Here is a 25,594-nt window from a genome sequence, read left to right as displayed (position 1 = left end):
CACATTGACCACCAGAGGGAAGCAGCCCCACTGGTGCACACATTTTCACCTAATTTCTGTTGCTTATATGTTTTCTCTTCTAGAACATTGTCATGGTTTATGGGACCTGATCCAAAATTGTTATTGTCATTTGTACCATCCTGCATCAGCCAAGCTACATACCCTGCATTGAAATATGTTTTGGTATTGCTATGTTTACATCAGGAGTTGGAAATTGTACTAAAGGCACAGTGGTAGCCATGGAGATTCTGTCTCTTGTGTAAGAGCTGAGGTAAAGTCAACCAAGGTCAGGTCTCTTGTAAGAAAGGTGACATCTTGTTAGACTTAGGCTACCTATTAGATCAAGAGAAACAAGGCTGATGTATGAGAAGAATGATCCAGAGCTACCTGAAGATGGCCGAATCAGACTGACTGGGTATTCTATGCTAAGAGGAGAAATGTTTTTAACTCAGCATTCAGCAATGATTGTGTTGTAGTCAGCACTGACTGTCAGACTCACGTAATTTACACATATCTCACTTTGTATATCTTAAATGCAATGATGGAAATATATTTTCCATTAAACCAGCCCAGCAACCTTTTATGCAATAATACCAACTCGTGGACTTGTTATTTAGACTGATTGTGTAAAAAATAAGACAGGGGAAACATTTTATCCTGAAGAGAGTTAGGAGAGGCAAAGGAGCCTTCTGAAGAAGGCAGGGAAAAAAAGGAGAGAAAGAGTGAACCAAGTTCTCATAAATAGTGCTGCAAATTCATTTTAACTGGAGTTAATTTGTTGGGGAGGGAGCTTTGTCTAAAGGGAGCTTTGTTGTAGGACCCCTGAGTTTGTTTAAGCCATGTTGATCTCACCCACCTCTTGTGGGCAGTTTGAGGTAGTACAATGTTTATGTCTGTCCTAAAAACAGTGCACATGCAATTTATTACACATGCCATTTATTTATATATTATTAGTAGTAGTAGGATAGTAGTAGAAGTATTCATTTGATTTGTAAAAATACCATGTACAATTTTAAACATAAATGTTGTCATGTCATGCATAATCATAGGAACTGGTGGGTAGGCCATCTAAAGAGGACATAACTGTCTGCTGTGCAACATATTTTGTATTTTTAAAAGTATAATGCACTAACGCTGAATTTGATGCATCACCCAGAACCAAAATGACCATCAAACCTGTTGTTTTACTCCAACATGATAGATGGCAGCACAAAACTATTTTCATTGTGACTGTAAAACTCATTTGACTACATCAGTACGTTTTGTTGGGGATTGGTAAGGTAAGATGGCGGCGCCAGAGGAGCAGGAATTATCCCAGGCGCAGACTGAAAAACTCCTTCAGTTTCAGGTATGGTGGAGACATGTTTTAGCGATTATTTTGACTCCTGGGCTGTATGTCCGTGTCTGTCTTTGAAGTTGATATATTGGTTGTTAATCTCATAAGCCAGCTGCGAGAAGAAGTGAGCGAGTTTACTTCGACCAACAGACCTAGCTAGTTAGCAAACTAGCTTTTGCTCCGTTAGCTAACATGAACCACTAAACTAGGTGGTTACTCCTGAAAGCTAACGTTAGTTGCCTTCATATGGTATTTAGCATATGATCTAGATAGCTTTCTGGCTAGCTACGAGTGTCAGGACCACCGTTTCCCTGAATTCTTAGCAGCTATTTCAGCAACTCAGAGTAACTTACTGTTGATTTTAGAAAATTACAAGCCAGCAGGCCACTGGACCTAGCTCGTGATAAACAGGCTACGTTAACGGTGGCGACTGCTAGCTTGTTATTTAGGTAGTGCAATTGGGAAAGGAGATAAAATAAATAAAACTCATGCCATCCATACGAAACATCATTACAGCACCCATCTTTTTGTTTTACTCGCGAAAATATATTTTGAAGAATCAATCCCTGATCGTGGGATTGCTAAATTAGTCTACAATGTCTCTTGTTCCCTGTCTTGGTAGCTAATGACAGTTTATCGTAAAGGGAAACATTTTGGTAACATTAACTGTTAACGTTACTTGAAAGGCTATTCCGTACAGCCGAGGCTAGCTAAAAAGAACCAGGCCTCCCTACTTTGGCTCAAACAGTTAACGTTAGCTTGGTGAGATGGTCCCCAACTGTCATTAGGTGATGTTTCCCATGTCAATGATTAAATTGCTAACGTTATGTCAAATTTTGGTTCAGGTCACACATCATATGACAGCAAAGCTCACGTAAGTTTAATGTGTGACACGTCAATGCAAGATGCAAGTCATTGCATGGGTTAAGGTAGCCTACTTGAATTTCCCCTGGGGATCAATAAAGTATCTCTATCTATCTACCTATCTATCTATCTATCAGTCTACTTGCTTGAGTGGGGTAACCTAACGGTGTAGAACTAGGCTACAGTTAACAACGACAGTTAAATGCTGAACGGTAGCCAGCCAAGACGTCAATATTATCAAATAACATTAACCAAGGGCTCGCTAGCTGGTAAGATATGAGCTCTGAGCTGTTAACACCCTGAAGTTGGCGATCAAGCAGATTATCAAGTCATTCTCACTGCAGGCACCTTCGCTCAGTGGTCCCTTGTAGTGAACACTTCTGCCAAAACGTCTGCTTTTCTCTAACAGGACCTCACGGGCCTGGAGTCTATGGACCAATGTCGACGCACGTTAGAACAGCACAATTGGAATATCGAGGTGAGAACAGCTGCCTGTGACTAGCTGTGGCGTGTCTGGGTCGTTTCAAGAGATGTGCCCAAGAAATGAGCTTAAGGTAACCATGGATGGGTATTGTGTTTCAGGCAGCCGTGCAGGACAGACTGAATGAGCAGGAAGGAGTTCCCAGCGTATTCAACCCCCCTCCCTCTAGACCTTTACAGGTCAATACAGCTGACCACAGAGTGTATAGCTATATTGTATCAAGGCCACAGCCCAGAGTAAGTATCTTGCGTTTTGTTTTCTGCGTTAATTGTACACATTCTGGCAATATGGCTCATTTTCAAATGGAAGGTTAGAAGAGGAGATTTGCTTTTGACTGTCCTTTTTATTATTGCAGGGCCTGTTAGGATGGAGTTACTACTTAATAATGCTTCCATTCAGGTTTACATATTACACTCTTCTGGACATATTCAGGTAAACCTCGAACTGCTTCACATAATGTTCACCTTAATGTACTGTCTATTTATAGTGTATTTTTTATCCTCGATTGTGACCTCTTTCCAAAAATAAAGGACAATCCTAGTATGCCTCATTTCTTTTCACCACATAATTATGAATAAGCTGGGATTGCTTTAATGACACTAAATGACTCTAATGTGATTTCTCAATTGAAAAAATATAATGTCCGTAACACTGCTTTTGACTCCCATATATTTAATGCACACCAGGCAACGTTTCGACCCATTTTGCCTGAAGAAGACCCAGCAGGGTCGAAACGTTGCCTGTTGTGCATTACATATATGGGAGTCAAAAGCAGTGTTGCGGACTTTTTTCAATTGAGTAAGTTTTATTTTGTCCTGCACCTGCCAGAAGGTGGGATATGCACACAAAAACTGTTTGCTGAACGTCTAATGTGATTTCTCCCAGGTTCGCCCTGCGCTTTATCAGACCGGACCCCAGAGGAAGAGTTACAGACCCAGTAGGAGATGTGGTCTCATTTATTCATAGTTTTGAAGAGAAGTATGGCCGATCACATCCTGTCTTTTATCAAGGAACATACAGCCAGGTAAATTGTCCTGGATTTTGTATTAATTTGTGGTTTAAGTGGTTGGCAGTGGTGCTGAACGTGTAATGATATGCTTTTGCATGAAATACATTTTTAAAATGTCAGTTTTCTTTATACCTAAAATACGTGTCAATTTCCTTTTTCAGTCAAGTCTCAAATCAAATAAAAAAAAAAAAAATTCTACTATGCTCTAACAATGTCATGTGCACACACTATTGTGGACATTTGGTCTATTAGAGGTTAGTGCTAAGAGTTTTTATCTCGTGGTCTGTCCTCTGTAGGCACTGAATGATGCGAAACGGGAGCTACGTTACTTGCTAGTATACTTACACGGAGAAGAGCACCAGGACACCGATGAGTTTTGTCGGTAGGTCTTCCACCATACTCGTAGATTTTGGCCTCATTGGGCCGTGTCATTGAACGCTAATATACAAGTTCTTAGTTAATTCTACCTCCTTGTCCATACAGTTCCACGTTATGCACGGAAGAGGTCCTGACATTCATTAATACGAGGATGCTTTTTTGGGCGTGTTCCACCAACAAGCCGGAGGGCTACAGAGGTGACTATGTAACTTCCTCAAAAGTCAAAGAGTTTGTCAGATGAGATAATATATGTATGTGTTTCAGGTCTGTATATTTATCTATTGCTACTTTGCAATGAGATGATTATTTGACTCTTTACACACCCTTTGGAATTTGTGTCATTCACAGAGGTGTAGTTAGTGGGTTTTGTTTTGCCTTACAATAATGATATTTATTAGAAAGACCATATATTTGTTGCCAGTATAGAAAGATTGAAAATGTCAAAAAACCTACACGCAATAGAATTTTTAATTAACGGAAACTACCTACTGCACCTACAGTAGCATACTATAAGGAAATGAGCTTCAGAAGGGAATAACTGTGGTGTGGATCAGTGTAGATGATTAAGAGTAAACCTCTCTTCCTGTGTGTGTGTGTGTGCGCTCATCAGTGTCCCAGGCCTTGCGAGAGAACACCTACCCCTTTCTGGCCATGATCATGCTTAAGGATAGGAAGATGACCGTGGTGGGCCGGCTAGAGGGGCTCATCCAACCAGAGGACCTCATCAACCAGCTCAACTTCATCATGGAGGCCAACCAGACCTACCTGATGTCCGAACGCCTGGAGAGGTGAGCACGGCTATCAGTTGTGCACTCAACCATATCTGGATCCGAAAGCCATCCGCATGGCTCAATGAATTGCTTTCACTGCTGTAATCTCAGTGCAGTTTAAGCTCACGGTCACTCATCTTGCACTGACCACTTGCGAGGAATGTTTTAGCATCACATGACCCCAGAGTGTGGTTACAGATAAGGACAGATGTTTATAATGGAAGATGTTTGTGCATGTGTTATGCATAGGAATGTGGTTCACTCTGTGTGTGTGTGTGCGTGCGTGCGTGTGTGTGTGTGTGTGTTCAGGGAAGAGAGGAACCAGACGCAGGTCTTAAGGCAGCAGCAGGACGAGGCCTACCTGGCTTCACTCCGAGCAGACCAGGAGAAGGACCGCAAGAAGAGAGAGGAGCAAGAGCAGAAGAGGCAGGAGGAGGAGAAGGTTCGCCAGGGCGTGCTGGCAGAGGAGAGGAGGAGACGGGTGAGGGAGGCCAACCGCATAACACTTCATTTTGTTCTGATTTATCAAGCCGTGTTCCAGTTTAATGGGCAAATATACTGCTCTCTGATTTATTACTTTCTAAAAAAAATAAAACAAAAGGCTTACAGGTCTTCAGAAATGAAGGTTATTATTACTGAAAAAAATTAGAAGAATTATTACTGAAAAGATTACTTTGCTCTGTATTCTCTTTTGAAAATATTACTTTGCTCTGTATATTTTAGATTTCCTTTTTCAGGATAATATTCTAGGATATTCTATGATGTCAAGGGAATGTTGCAAAAGCCGAGATAACGGGACACTTAAAACCCTCAATTATATTTGTGGGATTATCCAGCGGGGGTGTCATTTCTGGAGGCCAATAATATATCTTGTTTTTACCTCATGGACATCCTTCAGAATCTGAAAAAGGGTGTTTTCAGTCAAAGTCAAAACGTTCCTGACCTGTGCAGTTAGCTGTGTTGCAGACCTTTTGACAGAGCTTGTGTGTGTGTGCGTGCGTGCGTGGGAGCATGTGTGTGTTAATGAACCCCTTCAAATGATTAAAGATGTTGCCTGCTTGCCTTCTGTAGACACTCCAGGAGGAGAAGGAGCGCAAGTCTGAATGTCTCCCCCCAGAGCCTGCCCTGGACGACCCTGACAGTGTTAAAATAGTGTTCAAACTCCCCAATGACACGCGGGTAGAGAGGAGGTTCCTCTTCAGCCAGTCACTAACGGTAACCACCAGTAATGAAGCCACTCGAAATCCGCATTTTTTGTGATGTCATGCTTTCGGTATTATCAGATTAATCATATTTTTTTGTTTCTCTCCACTTCGTCATTAGGTAATACACGACTTCCTGTTTTCTTTGAAAGAAAGCCCGGAGAAATTCCAGATAGTTACAAACTTCCCCCGCCGAGTCCTTCCCTGCCTACCTACGGTGGAGCAGCCCAACCCCCCCACACTCAAGGAGGCCGGCCTCAGTCGGTCAGAAGTCCTATTTGTGCAAGACCTCACGGACGATTGACATCTAGCTTATCTCCCTGGCTCGTGAAAAAGCTTCTTTTTTTTTTTTTTTTTTTTTTTTTTTCTTCTTTTGTATTTTATTTTGTCGAATGACCATTGTGCACAAGGGATCACTAAAATTAACCTCTGGAAAATATTTCAAGCCCCTGTCCCACTGTCCCTCCTCCCAATACCCGACTCAGACTGATTTGGTTTTTGTTGAAGGAGAGCAACGTGAACTGCCCTGTAAATACAATACCAAGATATTTAAGAACACGCCTGAAATTCACTATACTTTAACTTTTTTTTTAAAAAAATGCGAAGTTGACCATATAATGTACGAAACGACCAAAAGCAGTTTGAGGGGTTGAAAAACTAATGGGCTACTTGCACCTCTTAACTGACTGAGATCAAAAACTAGGGACACAGCTTTTACATGTGCCCCTGTCTATATAGTATAGTACAAGTGTGCCCATAGTGTGCCTGTGGTAATTCATAGATGCCTATTTTGCCCTTCTACCATCTGAATGGGCCGGTCATGTAAAGATGTAATTTTCCAACTATATAAATTAAACATTTTAAAATGTTGTGGTGGTTTGAGTTTGATAATATTGCTGTCCAAGCTTTTGGTAACGTTTACATTTCATCCTGCCGTTGGGCACAGCTAACATTGAAGCCATGTCGGTTTTAGTATTTTTGTAGGTATGTTGGGGGAAAAAAGAATAAAATATAACTACTAAAATATGTATTATAGGGTTATTAGTTTTATCCTTTCTTAATACTTAGTACAGTATAGGGGTGTGATGGTTGAGCTAACCTTCCTTCCCCATAAATCACTTCAGGAAATGTGAATGACAATTTGGCACTCAAGGTTGGAGCATTGTCCACGATTTTGTTTTAGAACTGCAGATGTATTATTTCACATAATGTTATGAAACGGAAAGAAAATCTGAATAATGAGGGCATTTCTCAGTACAGTTCAATGCCACATCTTTGACGTTATTTTGCCATGCCACAACATGACATTCATAAAAACCTGAAATGAAAAGTTGCAGGAATATTGGAGAAGATTTTCAGTTTTTTTATACATCAGTTTTATGTCTGCCTAAAATACCCCAGTTATGTTTTGAACGGTTGAACCTTAGCTTGAGTTTAAGCAAACTACACTATCCCTTGGGATTCATGAAAACGTTTACTTCTTGGCACAAGTGTGTTAGCTGCCTGATGGCCAACACAGGACTGATTAACAGAGATTATTGTCCAGTTTGGCTTAATTTGACTGCTTTCTACTGGTAAAATCTTTGTTTTCCCTTTGAAATCTTTGAGTTGAGGGTATGCTACACTGATCGGTTCTACAGAACTGAGTCACTTTGACACAAACATAATAAAAAAATATCTTTCCCGACCCTTCTGGCATACAACTATTAGTGATGGTATCATGGTTGGTTTCTTTTATGAACAGAGAAAACATATGTTCAGGGAAAGTATTTTTCTAACACAGCTGCACAAGTTCTGGATTGTTTACTAAATTACTGAACTTTATTTTAGAAATTCATTGTGTAATCGGTGGGGGATTTCCCACAGCAGCCAATCAACAACCAAGCCTGTTTAACATCAAAAAGCATCAAAAACAATGCTTTGTTGAAAGCCCCTTCAGATTGGCCAGTCAGCTGAGACCAGTTCTAAGTGCAGTCTTGACTTTAGAATGTAGGAAAGGCACCCAGCAGATGTTCAAGTGAAATAAATGTCCTTAATTTTTTGGAGATGGTTTGTGTCATGGCACATCCTTTGCTTTGACTTACTCAGATCTGGTGTGCTCATTGCTACAATACTTTGGCATTCTGTAAGACAGGCAGGGATGCTAAAGAACCGCACAACCAGGATAGTCAGCAGAACTGAATGTGTCAGAAACTCTTTTTCAGGTCTTACCCAGTAGATGGCACTGAAGCCTCCATATCATACACATCATCTGCTTATTTCTATATTGTAATGTGGACATAACTTTGGGGCCCGCAAGATCTTAAAAATATCAGAAAATATTCAGAGATTTCACTTTTTTTTTACAATGTGTAATTTATTTGCGACTGCCACACAGTAGTCAACACTTCAATTATGTGGAATCCATAAATTTCCCAATAGTATATTGACAGGAAAGGAACGATTCTAAAATTCACAGCAACTCATTCACCACGTCACTGATACCTATTGAGCATGTAAGAAAATAAAAACAAAAAAAGCTGGTTTTGGATACTCACATTTGTTAACGATCACTATTACTTTGTCTTGCAAGGCGCAAAAGGATGCACTCAAGGTGGCATAAAAGCAGACGGGCAAAGGCATCACAAAAAACGACTGCACCAAAGGAAATGAAGCAAGACCAGTCAGTCTAAAATACTACGTAGGCTTTAATGCACCTCGTTACTGAGCCGTGCACTAGGCGTTAACACAGTGTAAGGTAATACGGCCAAGCTCCAGTGGTCAAATCTCCTTTGCTCAACATTTCAACTATCCTGATTGTATTTCCGCGTTAAGAGTTGTATAGCTCACAGTGATGCACAAGTTGAACCGTGATACTGAGTAAATGCTGTCCAAAGGATGAAGAGCTGAGCAAGGTTGGTCTGACACCCCAACAGCTCATGGGAAAAAAGGAAAAACACAAACACACACACACACACACACACACGAAAAGAAAAGAAACAAAAACACAAAATATAAAAACGCATTTCTATTGAGTAATGGTCTAGAAAGACAGGAGTAATCATTGTTGTACTGGTATACATCATACATTTATTAGTGAACAACCCTCTCAAATCAGCCACAACAATTAAAAAAAATATGATTGCACTACTCGGTAAAGCAGAACTAGCAACTTTCATTTAAAAAAAGTACAAATCTTAAAAATTTCAATCAGTATACAGATGTATATATAATACACTATAACTAGTTATATGTTAAATGCTACAAACAATATGATTCCAATGGAATGAAAAAATTATAGCATTAAGAACCATTTTCCTATATATAATATATATATTAGCTTTTTTATTTTTTTTTCTTCCAAATACAAACATGGCAAAAATGAGGTAACTGTAAATGTGCAAGTACCAAAGCAAAATATCTTCCTAACACAGAACACATGCCCCTGGCCTGGTTGGCGGGTGGGTAGTCTGGAGTTCAGGCGAGGACCCCTAGAGGCCAGGGGGAGTATAAGAACAGTAAACAATCCACTATCCCACCACAGCAAAATCATTGGTAAACAATCAGTGGCATCTACTGAGCAATCAATAAATCACAAATCCTAAATAATATGTCAGCTGCTTATTGGAACACAATTTTGCACCACAAAAGCTGTGAGATTATTAATTAATTGGATCACAGAAAGACTACAAGATTCTATTTTTTTTACCCTTTTGATATTTTGTATATCGTTAAAATGATTTTGGTGAGGACTTAAGGGAATTTGGGATTTGTGAAGAAAACAAAGCCAAAAGGAGTGGGACATTAAAAACAAAGACAATGTTAAGCATAAACAGCAAAAACAAAGGAGATCCCTTAAACTGTAGTGGTCAAGTTTGTTTGAATTCCATTTCTTAAAGTGTAACAATAGGGTTTGAACATTACAATAGGTAAGGGCAACAGACCTTTTTGCTATTTATTTTTCTTTTAATAGTAGCAGTAGTAGCAATAGTAGTTGCTCTCAAACAAGTTTGGTGGAAGCCTGACACCCAGACAATACATAACTTGATCATTTTTAAGGCAGATGTACTTGATCTGATCACCTGGGCAGTTAAGAGTTGTTGATGTTTTTTCTCCTTCTAATAAGGACACCTTTACATAGGTTGCACTGACAACAGAGAGATGCATAATAAAAGACAATACTAATAACACAAGGAAACAAACAAAAAAGAACAAAGTAAAAAAAAACAGTAAGGTAACAGGAACCCCCCACCATTTTTTTTGACCCTCAGGTGACCATTGCTGACCATTTTTAAGGGTGGGGTTGACACAGCATGCTGCTTGGAGTACATGATCTTCATGGTAGACTATTGCATTCCCTTAAGTGAAAGTAGCAACATACCTAAAATAGAACATCTAGCACCTTGTCACTATATGGCTTTCGATTATCTAGTTTTCAGGCGTGTATTTCAGTCACTGAGGCAACAAACGTAAGCATAAATGTGGTACGGAGGAAACCATGTGTTCAAACCAGCTCTATCCCCCAGAATCTGAAGAGCTCCATTTCTATTTTTCCCCTCCCGTGGTTCTTGTTTTTCTTCTCTCTTTTTTTAAAATCTTTTTTTCTCTTTTATGTTTTTTTGGTAACAAAGAATTAGCGCAATAAAATCTTGTAGTCATTCAGTTCTATTACAAATGTGTGCAGTACAATGCATGGCAGTAATTAGCTGAGCAGATAGTCCCCAACCCCGATTAACCCAAAGCCAACTAGAGCTAGCAAAAACCGATGGGGACCTGGTCAGACATGCATGCATATGGTGCACAATTAAATACGTCCCCGCCCCATTTCTAGATATCTTCCACTGAAAATACACACTTGTTCTAGGTTTTTTTTTTTGTAATTTTCTTAAATCATGCAAACACCTTTAGAATATTTCTTGGAAGTGGTTTAGGTAGGATAGTGTGCACAGCGGCACAAACATGGGAGCACAACCGCTATGCGTGTCGTTCAAGTACAAGAACATGGAAAGGAAATGTATAACAGGTTTGGAGTAACATACACTGATGATTGGTTGCAGTGACGCAATACCTCTTCTTTCTCTACATTATATCTCCTTTTCTTTTTTTTCTCTAGCATGCCTGACTTTATATGGTGTAATATCCACTACTACCAGCAAAAATTAAGTATTAGTTGTTGATTACATTAAAAATACATATGGCCTGAGGAAAACAACCAACAAAATTCAAATACATCCCCATGGCATCATTCCCATGGCAACATCCCCATTTTAACGTGTTTTCCTTATTCTTCGTTACCGAGAGGCCCTGAGTGATTTCTCTTTTAAACTTAAAATATATGCCAGTGAACACGTGTGTGTGTGTGTATATATATCAGATTAAGTAATCAAAACTGGGTTAAACTCATTACAATGGCTTCTTTTTAATATTGTTTTCTTTAGCTGGCACACATTTACCAGAAACGTTTTAAAACATGGCAAGAGGTCCTTGTCTCCCCCCCAACCTCCCAAAAAAAGGAAGAAAAAAAAAACAAAAAAAAAAAAACCAACTCATGTCCCCCATCATATGGGCTCTATCTGCTACTCAGTGCTTTTCACGGGTAGGAATATTAGTTCTGTAACCACAGACCAATTTCGGAAAGAACCCCCACCCCCCTCCCATTTCATATCCCCCACAATCGGATACCATTTTGGAAGTTTAAGTAGAGTGAATTGAACACATTACAGTGCATTACTTGTAAGACCCAACTTGAAGGATGCCGTTTAAATCCCTTCCTGATCATGGAAACTACGACAGTCAACTGGCACGCAGGAGAAGTGTCAATTACATTAACAGGGTATTTTAAAACATTCTTTTGTCTTCAAAACAAGACGATAACTTTTAAACCTTTCACACTGAAGCTATGCATACAATGCTTTTTTTTTTTACCTTTTACATCACTTTACACCATTAACATGGCCTGAGACCTGACAGCGTTGCCAAAATATAACACACATACACATACCATGTTAGTACTCTGACCTTGTCCTTCAAATGTTATCTAAGTTAAAACCAATAAATAACACCATTTAAAAACTGTATACTCTTAAAACAAGTGGAACTGACAAAGTATATATATTTTTTTAAGATTAGTAATAGGTTTGTGCTTGTCAAGGTCGTAAGAAGGCAGAGCTGAAATCTTGAGTATATTGAATATTTGGCTCAAAACAAGGAAAAAGCCTGGTCTTCCACAAACAGGAAGAAAAATGTCCCATTCAAACACTCACTGCACATATTGCTTTCTGCAAAAGGGCGTCGACCTCTCCAGTGTCAGCTTTGAATGTCAGGTGTTACTTTGACGCTTCTTTTCTCTTTCCTCAGCTCTACCACAAATGCAGAGGTGCAATCAAATGACAAAATATATGCCATCCAAGACTCAAGGGCCCCTCTGCTTTAAGATAGCATTAGTCTTTTTTTTTCTCTCTTTTATAGTTTGATTACTTCTTCCTCTTTGTTTACTGGTGTCTAATTGTTAGCATGTGTTGGAAATTTCTCGATTAAAATATTGCTAGTCTAAAAAGGAGTCCATGCAAAATCCTCTTCCAGGCATTCTCTCCAGGCTGTCTAGGGCCCCTCTCTTTTCTTTTGCTTTCTTTTTTTTTTCTGAAGTGACAGCTTGTGGGTGTTTTGGGAGAAGGGCGCACCATGTTGTACCATTCGCTTTTTGACCCTGGAGGGCGTGGGCTGAACATGGAGGGCGTGCGGGGGCATGGTGTGGTGGCTTGTGCAGTGAGGCCAGATGAGCAATGGCAAGAGGCAGGCAGCCCCCCCCCCCCCCTCCCACCCCCCCTCACGCCGTGAGTCTGTGCCAGACGGGGTGTGCCCGATGCCAGAGCAGCGATGGTTAAAACACTCCATTTCATTGTCCCGCAACAACCTCGCGCCACCCTCCCCACCCACCCCCAAATGCCTCCCCCTGCATAAGGGGAGGCTCCTAAACCCTTTTCAGGTCCATGTGAGCAAGTGGAAAATGTTGGGGAGGAGGGAGGGTTAGGGTTTCCAACCAGGTGCATGTCCATCGTTTGAAGTCATATTTTGCGTTGGATCGTTTTTTTTTTCTTCGTTTTTTTCTCCTTGTACATCAGGCGTTAAAAGATTCTGAACGTTTAACCACTGCAAGTCATACTTTCACAATAGCATTCGCAGGTGAAAATAAAGTTTTAAAACTAAAAATTGGATAGCGATATTGAAATTGTCGATACATTATTGCAAAAAACGTACATTATTTAACAAGTCACTTTGCCCATCACCTACACAAACATGCATCTATGGTGGTCAAACGGTTTCTTTTGAACCAGTGGAATGGCCCAGTAACTTCAACCAACCAACTGTTTAGGCCTTCTCTGTTCGCCTGATTGCACTATCTGCATATCCAACCATCCCCTCATCCCAGTCTTATAACTGCCTCTCGCTGCTGACCTTATAGTAGCGCCTTATGTGAAGAAAAGCCAGAATAACTAGAGAACATTCCATTAACAAAAGAAAATAGAAAATAAGAAAAATGGCAACTCATCACATACATGTTAAATCTTTGGAATCTGCAAAACACGAGGGCAGAAAAGAAAAAAGGTAACTTGGAAAGGAGAGAGATTAAATTCCATAACTATTGGTGGCTATAGTAGGCAGTAGCGTTGATGAAACTCACACGACGATGCACAGCAGAGGTCAAACACGTTCCATACAAAATCCAAGATTGCTTATTGGTTGAGGTGGGGGAGGGGGAGGGATGTTGGTATCAGTTTGGCTGGAGAGCACAGGTTAGGTGGCAAGTCATCCCCAGTCACAGGCTCCAGTTGTGTTGTCATTTTGTTGTTTTTTTTTTGTTCTTCTTCGTCCTGTGTTTTTTTTTGTGCTGTTTCCCCAATGCAGGACTTGGAGCTGGCTCAATCGACGTCCCGGTGAGCCTCCGAGGCGTCGGCTCGACAGATTGGACACGTGCGATTGGTCTGCAACATACAGGGACGGACACATTTACCAATATTCAACCCTACGATAACGACAAGCCATGCATGAGAGACTAACAAAGACAACATGGACAAAAGAGCAGAGGAACTTACCTTTAACCATTTGTCCACACACTTAGCATGAAACTCGTGGTTACAGGGTAGTACTCGGAGTAGCTGCCTTGACTCAAAATCGCTAAAGCATACAACACACCTGTTGTGGGGAGCAAATAATATAAACATACCAATGTTAATATTGGTCATCAACAAACAGGAAGCAGAACATCATCATGCATCATAGAGCAGTGCTTACAGAGTTTGTTCAGATTGGTGGTTCTCGGGATTGAACCGGTAGGACGGAAGCTGTTCTATGTCGGCTTTAGTGAGTCCTCGCGGTTTGGCCTCGCCAAGTCTCTCGGCCAAATTGAGCAATGCCTGAGAAGAATTCAAATTCCAATTTTACAATGTGATAGACCTCAAAAATATAAGAACCATCATCTACGTCTCTTTTTCATTAAAAGGTCAGACAGGTAAGAATTTAAAAAATCTTCTAAATTACCTCATAGTTCTCCATCTCTACATCATCCACATCCAGGTCAAGACTTATGGCTGGGCCCACTGCAGTTGGAGGCACTGGAAGCATTGAGCTGCAAAACACACATTACCTCAACCACCTTTCCAATCCCATGAAGCTAGCAACAGGAACTTTCTGACCATTTCATAAACTGCCCATCTTTTAATGTTTCACGTTAAATAGAGCATTTACGCTTTAAGCATTCCCAAAACCTAAAATACACACAGAACCAACACTGGCTAAACATCTGGACAAAATAAATACAAAATTATGTCCATGAAAAGTTAGTGTGAACTGAACGGATAGGATGGCACTTACAGGAAATAAGGTAAGAATCCAGGGTAGTAGGGGGGCGGTGGAGGGGGCGGGGGCAAAGGCTGCTGTAACCTGTATCTCTGTCCATTGACACGCCTTGGCAGGACATGGGGATATGGCTACAGCAAACCAGAGCAGAGACACACAATGTAACCAGAATACATTAAATGCCACAATAACCAATAACAGTCTGACTAAAATAATCCAGTCTGAGAACTGGAGAGGGGTCTGGGTCGCTTACCACTCCAAAGGGCAGTTCCTGGTGAAGTGGCTCTTGAGGAAGGTACTGCAGGGGCATTGAGGGAGGCATTGCTGGTGGATGATGTGCAGAAGGATAGGAGAAAGTCCCCATGGGGTGCTGGTCCCCTCTTAGGTCAACTTCATTTTCTACCCTCTGCAGAGGCTATGCAAGAAGACATATTTTAGCTCGTAGCCAAAAACAGACCTCAAGAAGGGTATAGATTTATTGCATGCGACATCCCAACCACCAAAACCAACCAAAAGTTTGAAGGCTGGAGACAGCCACAGACCTATGCTACCACTATACCCCATGGGTACAAGAAAACAATCAGAGGGCATTTAAGTCTACAAGCTAGACTTCATTTAGACACATAAGCATTAGCCTAACATTGTGACAACAATTGTGTGTGTGTGTGTGTGTGTGTGTGTGTATAAAAAATATGTTTGAGGAACCATACAATATAAAGTCTGCTTAGGGAGCCTTATCAAATCACATAAAACAAACATCATACAATCTGAACTGCCGATTTGACAAACTTTACCATTGGCTCATTGGTCAATCACCTGAATAATTTAGTAGGAAATCTTCAAATCAAACCTTTTCATTGACTTCAACGTAAAACCGAAGTTATGTCCGCCCAACAAAAAATAAAAATATTCTGGTCGAACAGACACTCACCATGCGCGGATGCTGAGGCTGCAAGGGAACAAACTGGCTCAGAGGAGCAAGGTGTGGTGGCTGGTGTGGGGGCACAGGTGGAGAGGGGTGCAGTATAAAATGCTCACTGGAGATGAGTGGCGGGAAGGCTTGGTAAGACACTGGCAAATGCTGCATTGTACATGCTTGGATTAGCTGTAGAAAACATAAAACACACAGAAATACAAACAATAAACATAAATTATTAATTGTAGAGCATTATTTAGGCTACTTGGGTCATGTCAGCATCTTTTGACATTTTACACAGTTTTGTTTCAATTTAGTCTGGAACCAACTAGACCACAACATTTTAAACAGTTTCCTTTTTTTTTAAAAATATTAAGGTGGCATCTCACCAATAAGCCCTACAAGTGAAAGTTACAGATCATTAACTTTAGCAAATGCTTACTTGTATGAGCACATAAATTACATTCTACACACCGTCAACAGTTTGATCATGTACCAACACAAACATGACACAGGGAGTGGATATGTTGACAGCACAAATGCAATGGCTCAAGCAGACAACACGACTTGTGTACCATTTTGACATAATACTCTTCCGTCAGTCTCTCCTAAGCGTCACATTCTCAGTGCATACACGACCTGGACCATTTCAATTAGATGCTACAAGTGAACTTTGACTAAATGTCTGAGCTATTGCGGCTAACAAGTGTCTACATACTCCTAATGGGAGGAACCTGAACAGAAGCAGTTTAATGGCTTTAACTGAAGCTGAGGTGAGTGCAAAATGACATCTAATCTGCATTACAAAAGAAAACACAACAGAGAGGGGAAGGCTTGATGGTTGTCTACAACAAAAACACTGACACAGAATAAAGCTGGAGTGGTATGGGGTCATAAGGTGTACACTACACAAACTTCGCTGACAATCCAGCTCTTCCTTTTCAAACTCACAGGAGGAGGAAGGCAGCAGAGCAGAGAGAGCTGTCCGCTGAACATTACCGAGCATGCTGGGAGCTGCTGAGTGTTGCACCCTGGGATAGGTTGCCCGGTGTGGATAGGAAAACCGTGGGTCGTCACCGTGGTAACTGTGTAAGATATTGGGACTGATCCTTGGTGCATCTTGAAGAGGAGAGATACAGAAAATATCATTTCAACAAAATGAACCCAACCAACATGACCTTGACCCCCTGCGCAGAGTAGCGGAGACTGTGCCCCAAGGACTTGTCCTAGTTCCATGGCTCCCACAGAGCCTCCTACCTGCTCGTGAAGATCCACCATGATGGGACTCTGCTGAGGAGGGTGCGTGGCAGGGTGGAGCATACGTGGCGGTGCGCTGGTATGGCTGTACTGTCTAGACTCATCTAAAGGAATCTGCTGCTGCTGATGCTGCGGCTGCTGAGAGAAGAGCGAGTGGTGGAAGTTCTCATCCTGGTGTAGGGAGCCGTGCAGGACAGGCCGATCTCGTTGACCCCACTGTCGTCGTAATGGAGGGCTACATCAGGACAAAACATACATGACTTAGTTGCTGTGACGGTGACCAGAGCAATTCCAGAAATCTTTAAGAGTGGGTGATTTAAATAGATAAATAGATAGATAGATAGATAGATAAGAGATACTTTATTGATCCCCAAGGGGAAATTCAAGGTCCCAGTAGCTTAAGTATAAGTATATATACTCAAACACACAGTGAGGTGAAGCACACACTAATCCCGGCGCAGTGAGCTGCCAGCAACAGCGGCGCTCGGGAGCAGTGAGGGGTTAGGTGCCTTGCTCAAGGGCACTTCAGCCGTACCTACTGGTCGGGGTTCGAACTGGCAACCCTCCGGTTACAAGTCCAAAGCGCTAATAAGGACAGTAAAAGATAAATCTTTACATCTTACAAATTTACATCAGACTGACAGGGTTATAGGGTCCCAGGCACTAAAGGTGCTAAAATCTTCAGTGGGCTTCAACAAAAGCTCTTACTCACCTTCTCCTGAGATGAACAGGGGTGTTGCAGGGCTCCCCAAGGAACCTCCTCTGATTTAAGGGGGCAGGTGGTGGCCGCCTATTCACTGCTATTTCCCATGGTCGCATTTGTGACGTCGTGGGGACGAGTCACACTCGGGAAGAGGGGGACCTTCAGTGCTGGAGGCACTTGTGTCTTGCTGCTTTGGATTGTCGTCACTCTGATAGAAACAAGAGACAGTTGGCCTACATCTTCAATTGAATTGCTTTCTCAAAAACGCCAAATTTTGATTGACACCATTTTTGTCACACACAATGTAATGTCATTAAAAGTTTTTTTTGACAATACATTGCAGGGTTGCATGCAACTCTTATAAATTAGGCAGCAGCAAGTGACATATCCAAATAATCGTTTATATAGCTGTTCTTTATTTTAGCTGTAACGTGCAAGGGTAACTAACATGGAGATGGTTGAATAAGAAAGCTATGATGAGATGGATGATTAAATATCGAGAGTTCACCGTCCATTTTATTTAGCCTAATAAAGAAGTTTAATTATACTGCAAGTCAGTTAAAGGTTTTCATTAGAAATGGATTCAATCACTTGACAAGAGAAGTATGCCATTGTTAAGTCACCCTATTTCCCAAATTCTCTACACAGCTATGTAAACTATCCAAACGAGCACCTAATCACCCTCACACAACAAAACAATTAAAAATCTCGACATACGATTTGTCGGCATATTTGGTTCAACAACGAGAAATTAAAACATTTTTATTCGGCTACACTGACAAAACACAAAGGACTGTGCAGTGCAGAATGAGAGTACTGCAACTTTAACAACAAAGCAAGGAAAGCCATGTGCTCAGAGGGAGAAACAAAGCAATAACAAAGAGTCGACATGAAATGGAGTCCAATAACCAATCTAGCTGCACTTCAACACTTAAATCTCAATACTTTTAGAAAACCAGACGGATATAAACGCTTCGTCCATCAAACGGCTAATGTGTATATAAAGATAACATTACATAAAGCTACTAAGCTAAGCTGCTGTAATCTCGTTGGCTAAGTTAGCCTGATAGCTTCTAATAGCTAACATTAACGTTGGTCGGTAGACGGGCTCTGGTGTGAGCTTCAACAAAGACTTAGCTATCTGGCTAAAATTGGCTATCAACACCGAACAAATTAGCATAGCAAGCTTTCCAAGTTATTTAAACATATGATATATGCAATAGCAGTAAGCAAACGTTAGTATTCGACCATCAACTAAACACAAAAATAGTTGAAGAAACTCTAAGGTCATCTCTTACACCCGTATCGCTAACGTTACCTTGTAACGTTATGGATGAAGTGCAAACAACTTTAGCTCATTGGCTAAGATAACAATGCCTTTCTTGTCCAATGGAAGTTATCCTGGCATAGCAGGCTACCATGGCTAACGTTGACGTTACATATGATGACACACACATGACAAACATGCATTGCATTTATTATATGACCATAACGTTAACTGTTCAAATCAACGTTACTTCTAACGTCAGCGTAAGCTAGCCGACGTCAACCAAGCTAGAATTAACGTTACAAAACAGTGATCTCTATCTTGCTAAGAAAGCAGGAAATGCACACATTCCCCCGAGTTATTAAATGTTATCATGAGGGATACAGTTGAAGTTGAAGGATTTACCCTAGTCAGTTGGTACCGTTAACCTTACTGTAACGTTAGCGACATTACAATTAACTGACGCTAACGTTATTGTTACATGCACTTTCTTAGGCCAGCACTGGCAGACGTTAACGTTAATTTACATGACTGCACATGCAGGCAGGTTAACGTTATGCGACAGTGGCAAAGGCGCTGGCAACGCAGCCTTTTGTTTTTAACGTTTTAGCTAACGTTAACGCCAATCAGTGCAACCCGTAAACAGAATAAAGAGGCAAACAAAAACAGTGATGATAACACTTAGCTAGTTAACGCTAAGCTAACTAACCGTAGCTAGATTGTTAGCCGTTTGGTAGCCACCACTCTGAGTACTCGTTACCATTAGCAAGTTAACGTGGAATAACGTTAACTTAGTTGCTAGTTAAATAGTACCTAACGTTAGTCGATATTCCGGTGTTTCTTCAATCGTAGAGGTGATAACTTATGAGCTAATCGAAAGCCTGAATGTGAACGATAGCTGTTGCTTGTTGATCTTGATGTGGAGAAGTCCAACAGACAAAAACAATGGCTTGCTTGCTATGGTTTGCGAAATGTCCCTATCGCAGAGCCATCCAAATGGCACAAAATTCATATTTTAGATAAGTTTCTTAGTAAACGAAATAACTGCTCCGTTTGCTTTAACATTCTAAGAAATATTTAATTCACAACATTCCTTAGCGCGCGTTTCATTTCATGTCTTGTTGGGAATAGAGTAGGCTACGACAACACCACGCCTTCATCTCTGAACTCGCTACGCAAGTGCCCCGAAGGACCAATCAAACAGAATCGACATAAAAACATAGATGGATAGATTGTATCCGATTTTGGAATTCTACTGTATCTCTGACTTGATATTTTGTTGGTTACATTCCTTGGCATATTACGCAGTCTATGGTTAGCCTATAACACACGCATAGCCTATCTGATTATGTATTTCCTACTGATTTGTCACTAATTAAAGTAGGCTAGGCTACAAAATAATTATTTCACACACGATTACGTCACAGACTACTTGGAGGTGCAAACAATATCGGAGTTTTGGTTAATTTGACCATCAGTTAACTTCGAAACAGGCACCTTACTCTGGGTAGACAATAGCAATAGCCTATGACTGTCATAGGAGTGATTGACGTAAAAAACATTATTATTACCTTTCTATATGATCTCAATGGCGATGCAGCTTGTTTGTTTGCACCTTCAACAGCATGGCATAGGCATAGCCTACCTGTTACCGCCCACAAATATCCATAAATGCCCGTTTGTTTGTGTCATAATTTAGATGGATCAAAGATGTTATAGACTTATTCTCATGTGAACGCAAGATTTAGGCTAGGCCACATTACATTGTGATGGCTAAACTCCTCTTCAAGTGATAGCCTAATGTAAAAGTTCATGATAAGGTTGGAAGTTAGCACGGCCTATGTTCAAGAGATCAAACAACAGTCAGAAGCCTAGGCCTAAAACGTCAAGTCTATAATTCTTAGAACATAGGCTACGCGATTTGTAAAACACCGATACAATTCAGGTGTTGTAGCCTACCCTTGGGTTCGGCTCCCAAATCATTGAATCAGGCTGTAATATTCTGGTCTAAGCCTATTTCCAGGTAACACGTTACACATAAAGCAGGCCTAAACATCGAAACAACCTACGCTAATACATTCTCTCAGATAGTTAACATCTCATTGAGCACAGTAAAATCTAAGAACAACTTGAGAAGCCATGTGGGATAATAGATCAACCCATTTTCAAAATCGCAAAAGCAAATGATCAGACTGTCAACACAGGCTATGAAATGCAAAGACTAAACTAACCGATTATGGGTCTCTAGGCTTACCTAGACGCTGGACTTCTGACCGAAGAGGCATTTTTAGTGCTATTTTAGAAGCTCACGGAAGTGCATGAGGATAGAAAGGGAACGTTCAAATCTTGCATTCAGGTTAAGTATTCTGTTAAATACTTTTGATTACACTGCGCGAACAACAGAGAACGGGCGATGCATTTCCCGAACATGCGCTGATTCCATGCCCTCGCTGATTTGGCTGTTAACTCATCTCATTAGAGAAGATGTGACATAGCCTACCCTGTTACGTAAGACTTGCAGCAAAACGAAGAGCTGCTAAAGAGGAAATGAAATATAGTTGGGTGCAAAAGCTATTGCTTTTTGTTTGAGCTATTTCAAGAAAACCCCAAGCTTAATGAAATATGTTGACTGCGGTTTTAAAAATGAGTTCATGAAGACATAGGTAATATTGAGTAGATAGGCCCTGTAAATATTATACCAGGCCCGTAACCCAAGTGTAAATATGACTGCAAATTACATTTTCCCAGTTCGAATAGATCTGCTTCTATTGCCATTTGTCCGGCAATATGAAAATATTCTATTAATCTTGGGTCGTTTTACAAATCATAAATGAGGCCTTTCCAGTTGCCACACTGCAGAGAAAATACTGTTGCATTCTCACTGATGATGAGACGGAAGAGATTTTTTTTTTTGTAAATTGTGGTTACTTCTTGGCCTACCTACATATAGGCCTTCTGTCTACAAGGGACATTAACACAATGTAGCCTAATGGAAAACTATATGCACTGTCAGAAAAGAGCGCGTTTCCCATACTCTAACCTGAATGTAAACATTACAACATAGCTAGTTAGCAAGCAGCAAAACAAGGAGGGGCTCAAGGCTAGGGGGAAAAGACAAACAGAGAAGCAAACGCCAATCGTGGAAAACGAGAAACCAAGTGTGCAGTCCAAAACAGCCCTGAGAAAAAAGCGGCGTTCATAACGTCAAAAATGTCCAAATAATTACCTGATTGTTAATTTGCAAGCATTTGATTCACTGTTAATTCTCCTTGTAATCCTTCACATCTCTTCCATATATTCGGTGCAGCATTATCTTCAGCTGTTCCTGTAAATGGAACATTCCGTGGATTTCACCACTATTGCAGAAAAAGGTACAAACATCGTCGCATCATCGAAAAACGGTGTGAATATTAACTTTTTCAGCCAATACAGTGCCATAGAAAGTAGTGACCTACATATAAAATGTACAGTAAACACTGACAATAGACAATTCCAACTCATATCGTTCCAGAGTTTGAATATTTTTGTAATATACCCCCTACCAAAACGTTTGGGAGGGCGCTCTCCATTACATGTAATTTTACCGTAAAACCGTTATTACTAGATACCCAGTGATTTCCTCAATGTCATGTGTCGGTTATCAAGATCACTGGAAAGTGGACAGGTCAGAAAAACCTTGGAGAGAAAATGTATTTAACCGACAATGCGCTTCAAGTCATCTTGTCTGGCAGAGGAATGCTCGGGATTTTTTTATTTTTCAATCGACCGTTTTTCTCCTTATGCTCGTTAACACTTATGTTACGGAGGAAAACGTTATTCATGGATTCATCCATTCATCCACCCCAAATTATGATCCACCCAAGCCTAGCGTTAGGCTATATTTTTGATGTAATACTGTTTTATCCGCTTCTTAGCGTTTGTAGTAGGCTAGGCCTAATCTTCTACAGATGGAAAGACGTGATTTTGACATGATTTTGATCACTCTAAATCTTTGTGAGATTTTGGAAGTCTTCACTGCAGTGCCCTTTACAGTTGGCACCCCTGGTCAAAACTCAAAATCGAGTAAAAAGAGGCATTACAAATCATCTTTTACCAATATGTCTCACACTGTAATCAACAAGGGAAAATCCAATTTAGAAGGAAATTAAATTTATTCTGAAAAATATAGCCTACCCTATGAAGAGATACATGTTTCTAAATACACTTACACAAATGCATATAACCATATGCAGTAGGCCTACTTTAACTACTCCTTTTGCCAATAAAACAGCTGGTAGGCTAGTCATCTCTTATACACTAACACCTCATAAAGTTGGAGAAGAAAAAAAAACATGGGATTTGAGACCATTCCTCGTTACAGATTCTCTTCAGATCATCCAGATAGGCCTATAGCAGGGGTGGGCAAACTGCGGCCCGCGGGACGGATCCGGCCCGCCAGCACTTTCATCCGGCCCGCATTTCATTTGGTTATCAGGCTGCTCGCTATTTTTTTCCTGCGATAGAGGCGACGTTGGTTAGTTTTACTGCAAACTGCTTTTCACCCCCCCTTAGAGAACGTTTACAATGTCAGTGTCAAAACATCATGTTAAATAGAGATAACATCATGTTAAACGAAGTTAACTCTTAGTTATGCCCTTTGCAGCAGATCTAACGTGAACATTATACGATCCATTTAATTGGGAACGCATCTGCACTCACGAGAGGAAGAGAGAGCCACAGGTTCCAGCTGGCTTGTCATTGTTGATAATTGATATCTCATTTTTATAAGAAACTAAAAGGAAATCATGAAGGCAACAGTAGTTCCCACTACTGACCATTTAAAAACTGTGAGAGGGCCCAGCCGTAGGTACAGCACTAGCCATAGCGGAGCAGGCAGAAGATCATTGAGAAATAAACGTGAATTAAAGCGACTGTCTTAAAGTGACAGTGCACAATTTATACATTTGTTAAACAACATAAAATTAGCAGTATATTTAAGCAATTCATATTTTAAAAGAAATACTTTTCATACTAAATTCTAGGCTATCATTTTTTTTATGTGTGTGTAGTGGGTGGTGGGCTGTGCCCAATGTGGCCCTTGAGCCAAAACGTTTGCCCACCCCTGGCCTATAGCCTAGTTTATTTTAAGGGTATCCCAAAGGACTGCAATGGCTCTGGTCAGCTAACTGGACTGTAGCCTATAGTCACAGACAACATAAAGAACATCTGTAGCCCAGCCTACTCTGGGCGTAGCAGTTTCCAGTAGTCTTCTTCTGTCAAATCAACACTTGTTTATGGGTGAGACAGGAGACCAGAGGGCTGTACCAACATGTTTATTGATATGTAAATAATCAACCTTTGCACTGTGAGTTGTTCTTACACTAAACATAAGGCAATGATAATAATTTGCATTTGTATGATTACTTTTATAGACAAGGCATGTCTCCATATCTCCTCTCCTTTAAAAACAAAATGTGTTTAATCTAGTTGTGGATGCTTCACTGGTATATTGGTCAATGTTTTTTTGTTTGTTTGTTTGTTTTTTGCTTATTCATGTTCATTTGTGTGCCATCAGGTATAATCACTGTGATGTTGACCGAGTATCAAATTTTCTGTTACTGGAAGGGTCACTCAGCTTGCCCCTTGAGAAGGTGTATCCATTATAAAAAGTAACTCATAAACCAAAGTCGAATTTGATAAGATCAGTATGGCATGATAACCCCTGACATGAATTCCATTGACATATTTAGGCATGTTGCGGTAATGCATGACGATGTGCTCTTGATGATTCTGACATGCAAGTTATAGCTACAGCTTAGTAACTAACTTATTTACTAACTAATTCTAATTAACTACTAGCAATTTAATTTCTGGAACTTCTGCATGAATCACATCTCTCAAAAACTAAAATATTAGAAATGCTATATATATATGTTCCTTAAACCGGTCTATATTAGAGCGGTTTAAGGAACATGCAAGTCTGTGGGAAATTACCTTTTTTCCATCTACCTCAGAGTTAGATAGGCCTAAGAGGGTTCATACTCACTATAGCATAATTCACTGCAAGTGGCCTGTTCAAGTTAGCCATTAGCTTCCTTTTAGCTATAGGCTAACCGTAATAATCCATTTCCAGTGAATTATGCTAAGCTATGCTAGAGAAGGGCATGAATTGTCTGATCTAACTTTGGGGTAGATGGCAAATAAGCTATTTTTCCTTAAAGTTGTGTTTTTGTTTGTGACTGGATTCTCACCTGACAATTCTAGAGCTTAACGCTCTCATCTCTTGAAGATCATGGCTCACCCATCCTATTGAGGTTTTACTCCTGCATGATATTTGAAAAGTAAAAATAATGCAACTTCATCCAACTTCATTAACAACATGCATTGATGCTAGTTCTATCGATGCCACTAAAAATGGCGTAAGTGGAGAACAGACTTTTTTTAAGGCATTGTTTTTGGTTGGTGGCAAACAAATTTGGCAAAGCCTTAAACGACTCTGAAAAGGATAATCCTTTGTCTGGCTCACAGTAATTGGAAGCAACAAATGGGGGAGGGAAACGGGGGCTCAACATGACGAGCTCATTAACGGACTCCAGA

At 40.5% G+C, this 25,594-nt stretch overlaps 2 protein-coding genes across 9 annotated transcripts; one reads left to right on the top strand and one right to left on the bottom strand.

Annotated features, from left to right (window-relative positions):
- Positions 1-1,223: 1,223 nt before the first annotated feature.
- Positions 1,224-6,910, top strand: faf2 (Fas associated factor family member 2). Of its 2 annotated transcripts, XM_042074994.1 has the most exons (12): positions 1,292-1,348; positions 2,182-2,210; positions 2,610-2,678; positions 2,783-2,917; positions 3,037-3,113; positions 3,567-3,705; positions 3,987-4,072; positions 4,174-4,265; positions 4,679-4,856; positions 5,148-5,319; positions 5,910-6,053; positions 6,162-6,910. In XM_042074994.1, the coding sequence occupies exons 3-12, from the start codon at positions 2,631-2,633 to the stop codon at positions 6,342-6,344; spliced, it is 1,254 nt and encodes a 417-aa protein (XP_041930928.1). In that variant the 5' UTR covers positions 1,292-1,348; positions 2,182-2,210; positions 2,610-2,630; the 3' UTR covers positions 6,345-6,910. The 2 variants fall into 2 exon arrangements, with proteins under 2 accessions (XP_041930927.1, XP_041930928.1); XM_042074993.1 differs by lacking the exon at positions 2,182-2,210 and having other exon boundaries at positions 1,224-1,348.
- A 6,734-nt stretch (positions 6,911-13,644) lies between these two features.
- rnf44 (ring finger protein 44) lies at positions 13,645-22,508 on the bottom strand. Of its 7 annotated transcripts, none has more exons than XM_042074014.1 (11): positions 22,245-22,508; positions 17,761-17,984; positions 17,049-17,283; positions 16,743-16,910; positions 15,807-15,980; positions 15,129-15,290; positions 14,891-15,006; positions 14,558-14,645; positions 14,312-14,433; positions 14,113-14,212; positions 13,645-14,001 (listed from the first exon to the last, which is right to left on the bottom strand). In XM_042074014.1, the coding sequence occupies exons 2-11, from the start codon at positions 17,865-17,867 to the stop codon at positions 13,939-13,941; spliced, it is 1,335 nt and encodes a 444-aa protein (XP_041929948.1). In that variant the 5' UTR covers positions 17,868-17,984; positions 22,245-22,508; the 3' UTR covers positions 13,645-13,938. The 7 variants fall into 7 exon arrangements, with proteins under 7 accessions (XP_041929948.1, XP_041929944.1, XP_041929947.1 ...); XM_042074010.1 differs by having other exon boundaries at positions 17,761-17,959; positions 22,245-22,507; XM_042074013.1 differs by lacking the exon at positions 22,245-22,508 and adding an exon at positions 21,273-21,485 and having other exon boundaries at positions 17,761-17,959.
- Positions 22,509-25,594: the final 3,086 nt, after the last annotated feature.

This window comes from Alosa sapidissima, chromosome 20 (genome assembly GCF_018492685.1).
Source record: "Alosa sapidissima isolate fAloSap1 chromosome 20, fAloSap1.pri, whole genome shotgun sequence".
Taxonomy (NCBI): Eukaryota; Metazoa; Chordata; class Actinopteri; order Clupeiformes; family Clupeidae; genus Alosa; species Alosa sapidissima.
This window is presented reverse-complemented; position numbering and strand designations above follow the sequence as displayed.

Bases quoted from the DNA above. Each gene is read 5' to 3' on its own strand.
- faf2 (XM_042074993.1), top strand. From the start codon at position 1,286: ATGGCGGCGCCAGAGGAGCAGGAATTATCCCAGGCGCAGACTGAAAAA. The intron at 2,918-3,036 runs GTAAGTATCTTG...TTATTATTGCAG, and splicing joins TATCAAGGCCACAGCCCAGA to GGCCTGTTAGGATGGAGTTA. The intron at 3,706-3,986 runs GTAAATTGTCCT...TGTCCTCTGTAG, and splicing joins ATCAAGGAACATACAGCCAG to GCACTGAATGATGCGAAACG.
- rnf44 (XM_042074014.1), bottom strand. From the start codon at position 17,867: ATGCGACCATGGGAAATAGCAGTGAATAGGCGGCCACCACCTGCCCCC. The intron at 15,291-15,806 runs GTGAGTGTCTGT...CTTCTTGCATAG, and splicing joins AGCCTCAGCATCCGCGCATG to CCTCTGCAGAGGGTAGAAAA. The intron at 14,646-14,890 runs GTAAGTGCCATC...TGTGTTTTGCAG, and splicing joins GGATTCTTACCTTATTTCCT to CTCAATGCTTCCAGTGCCTC.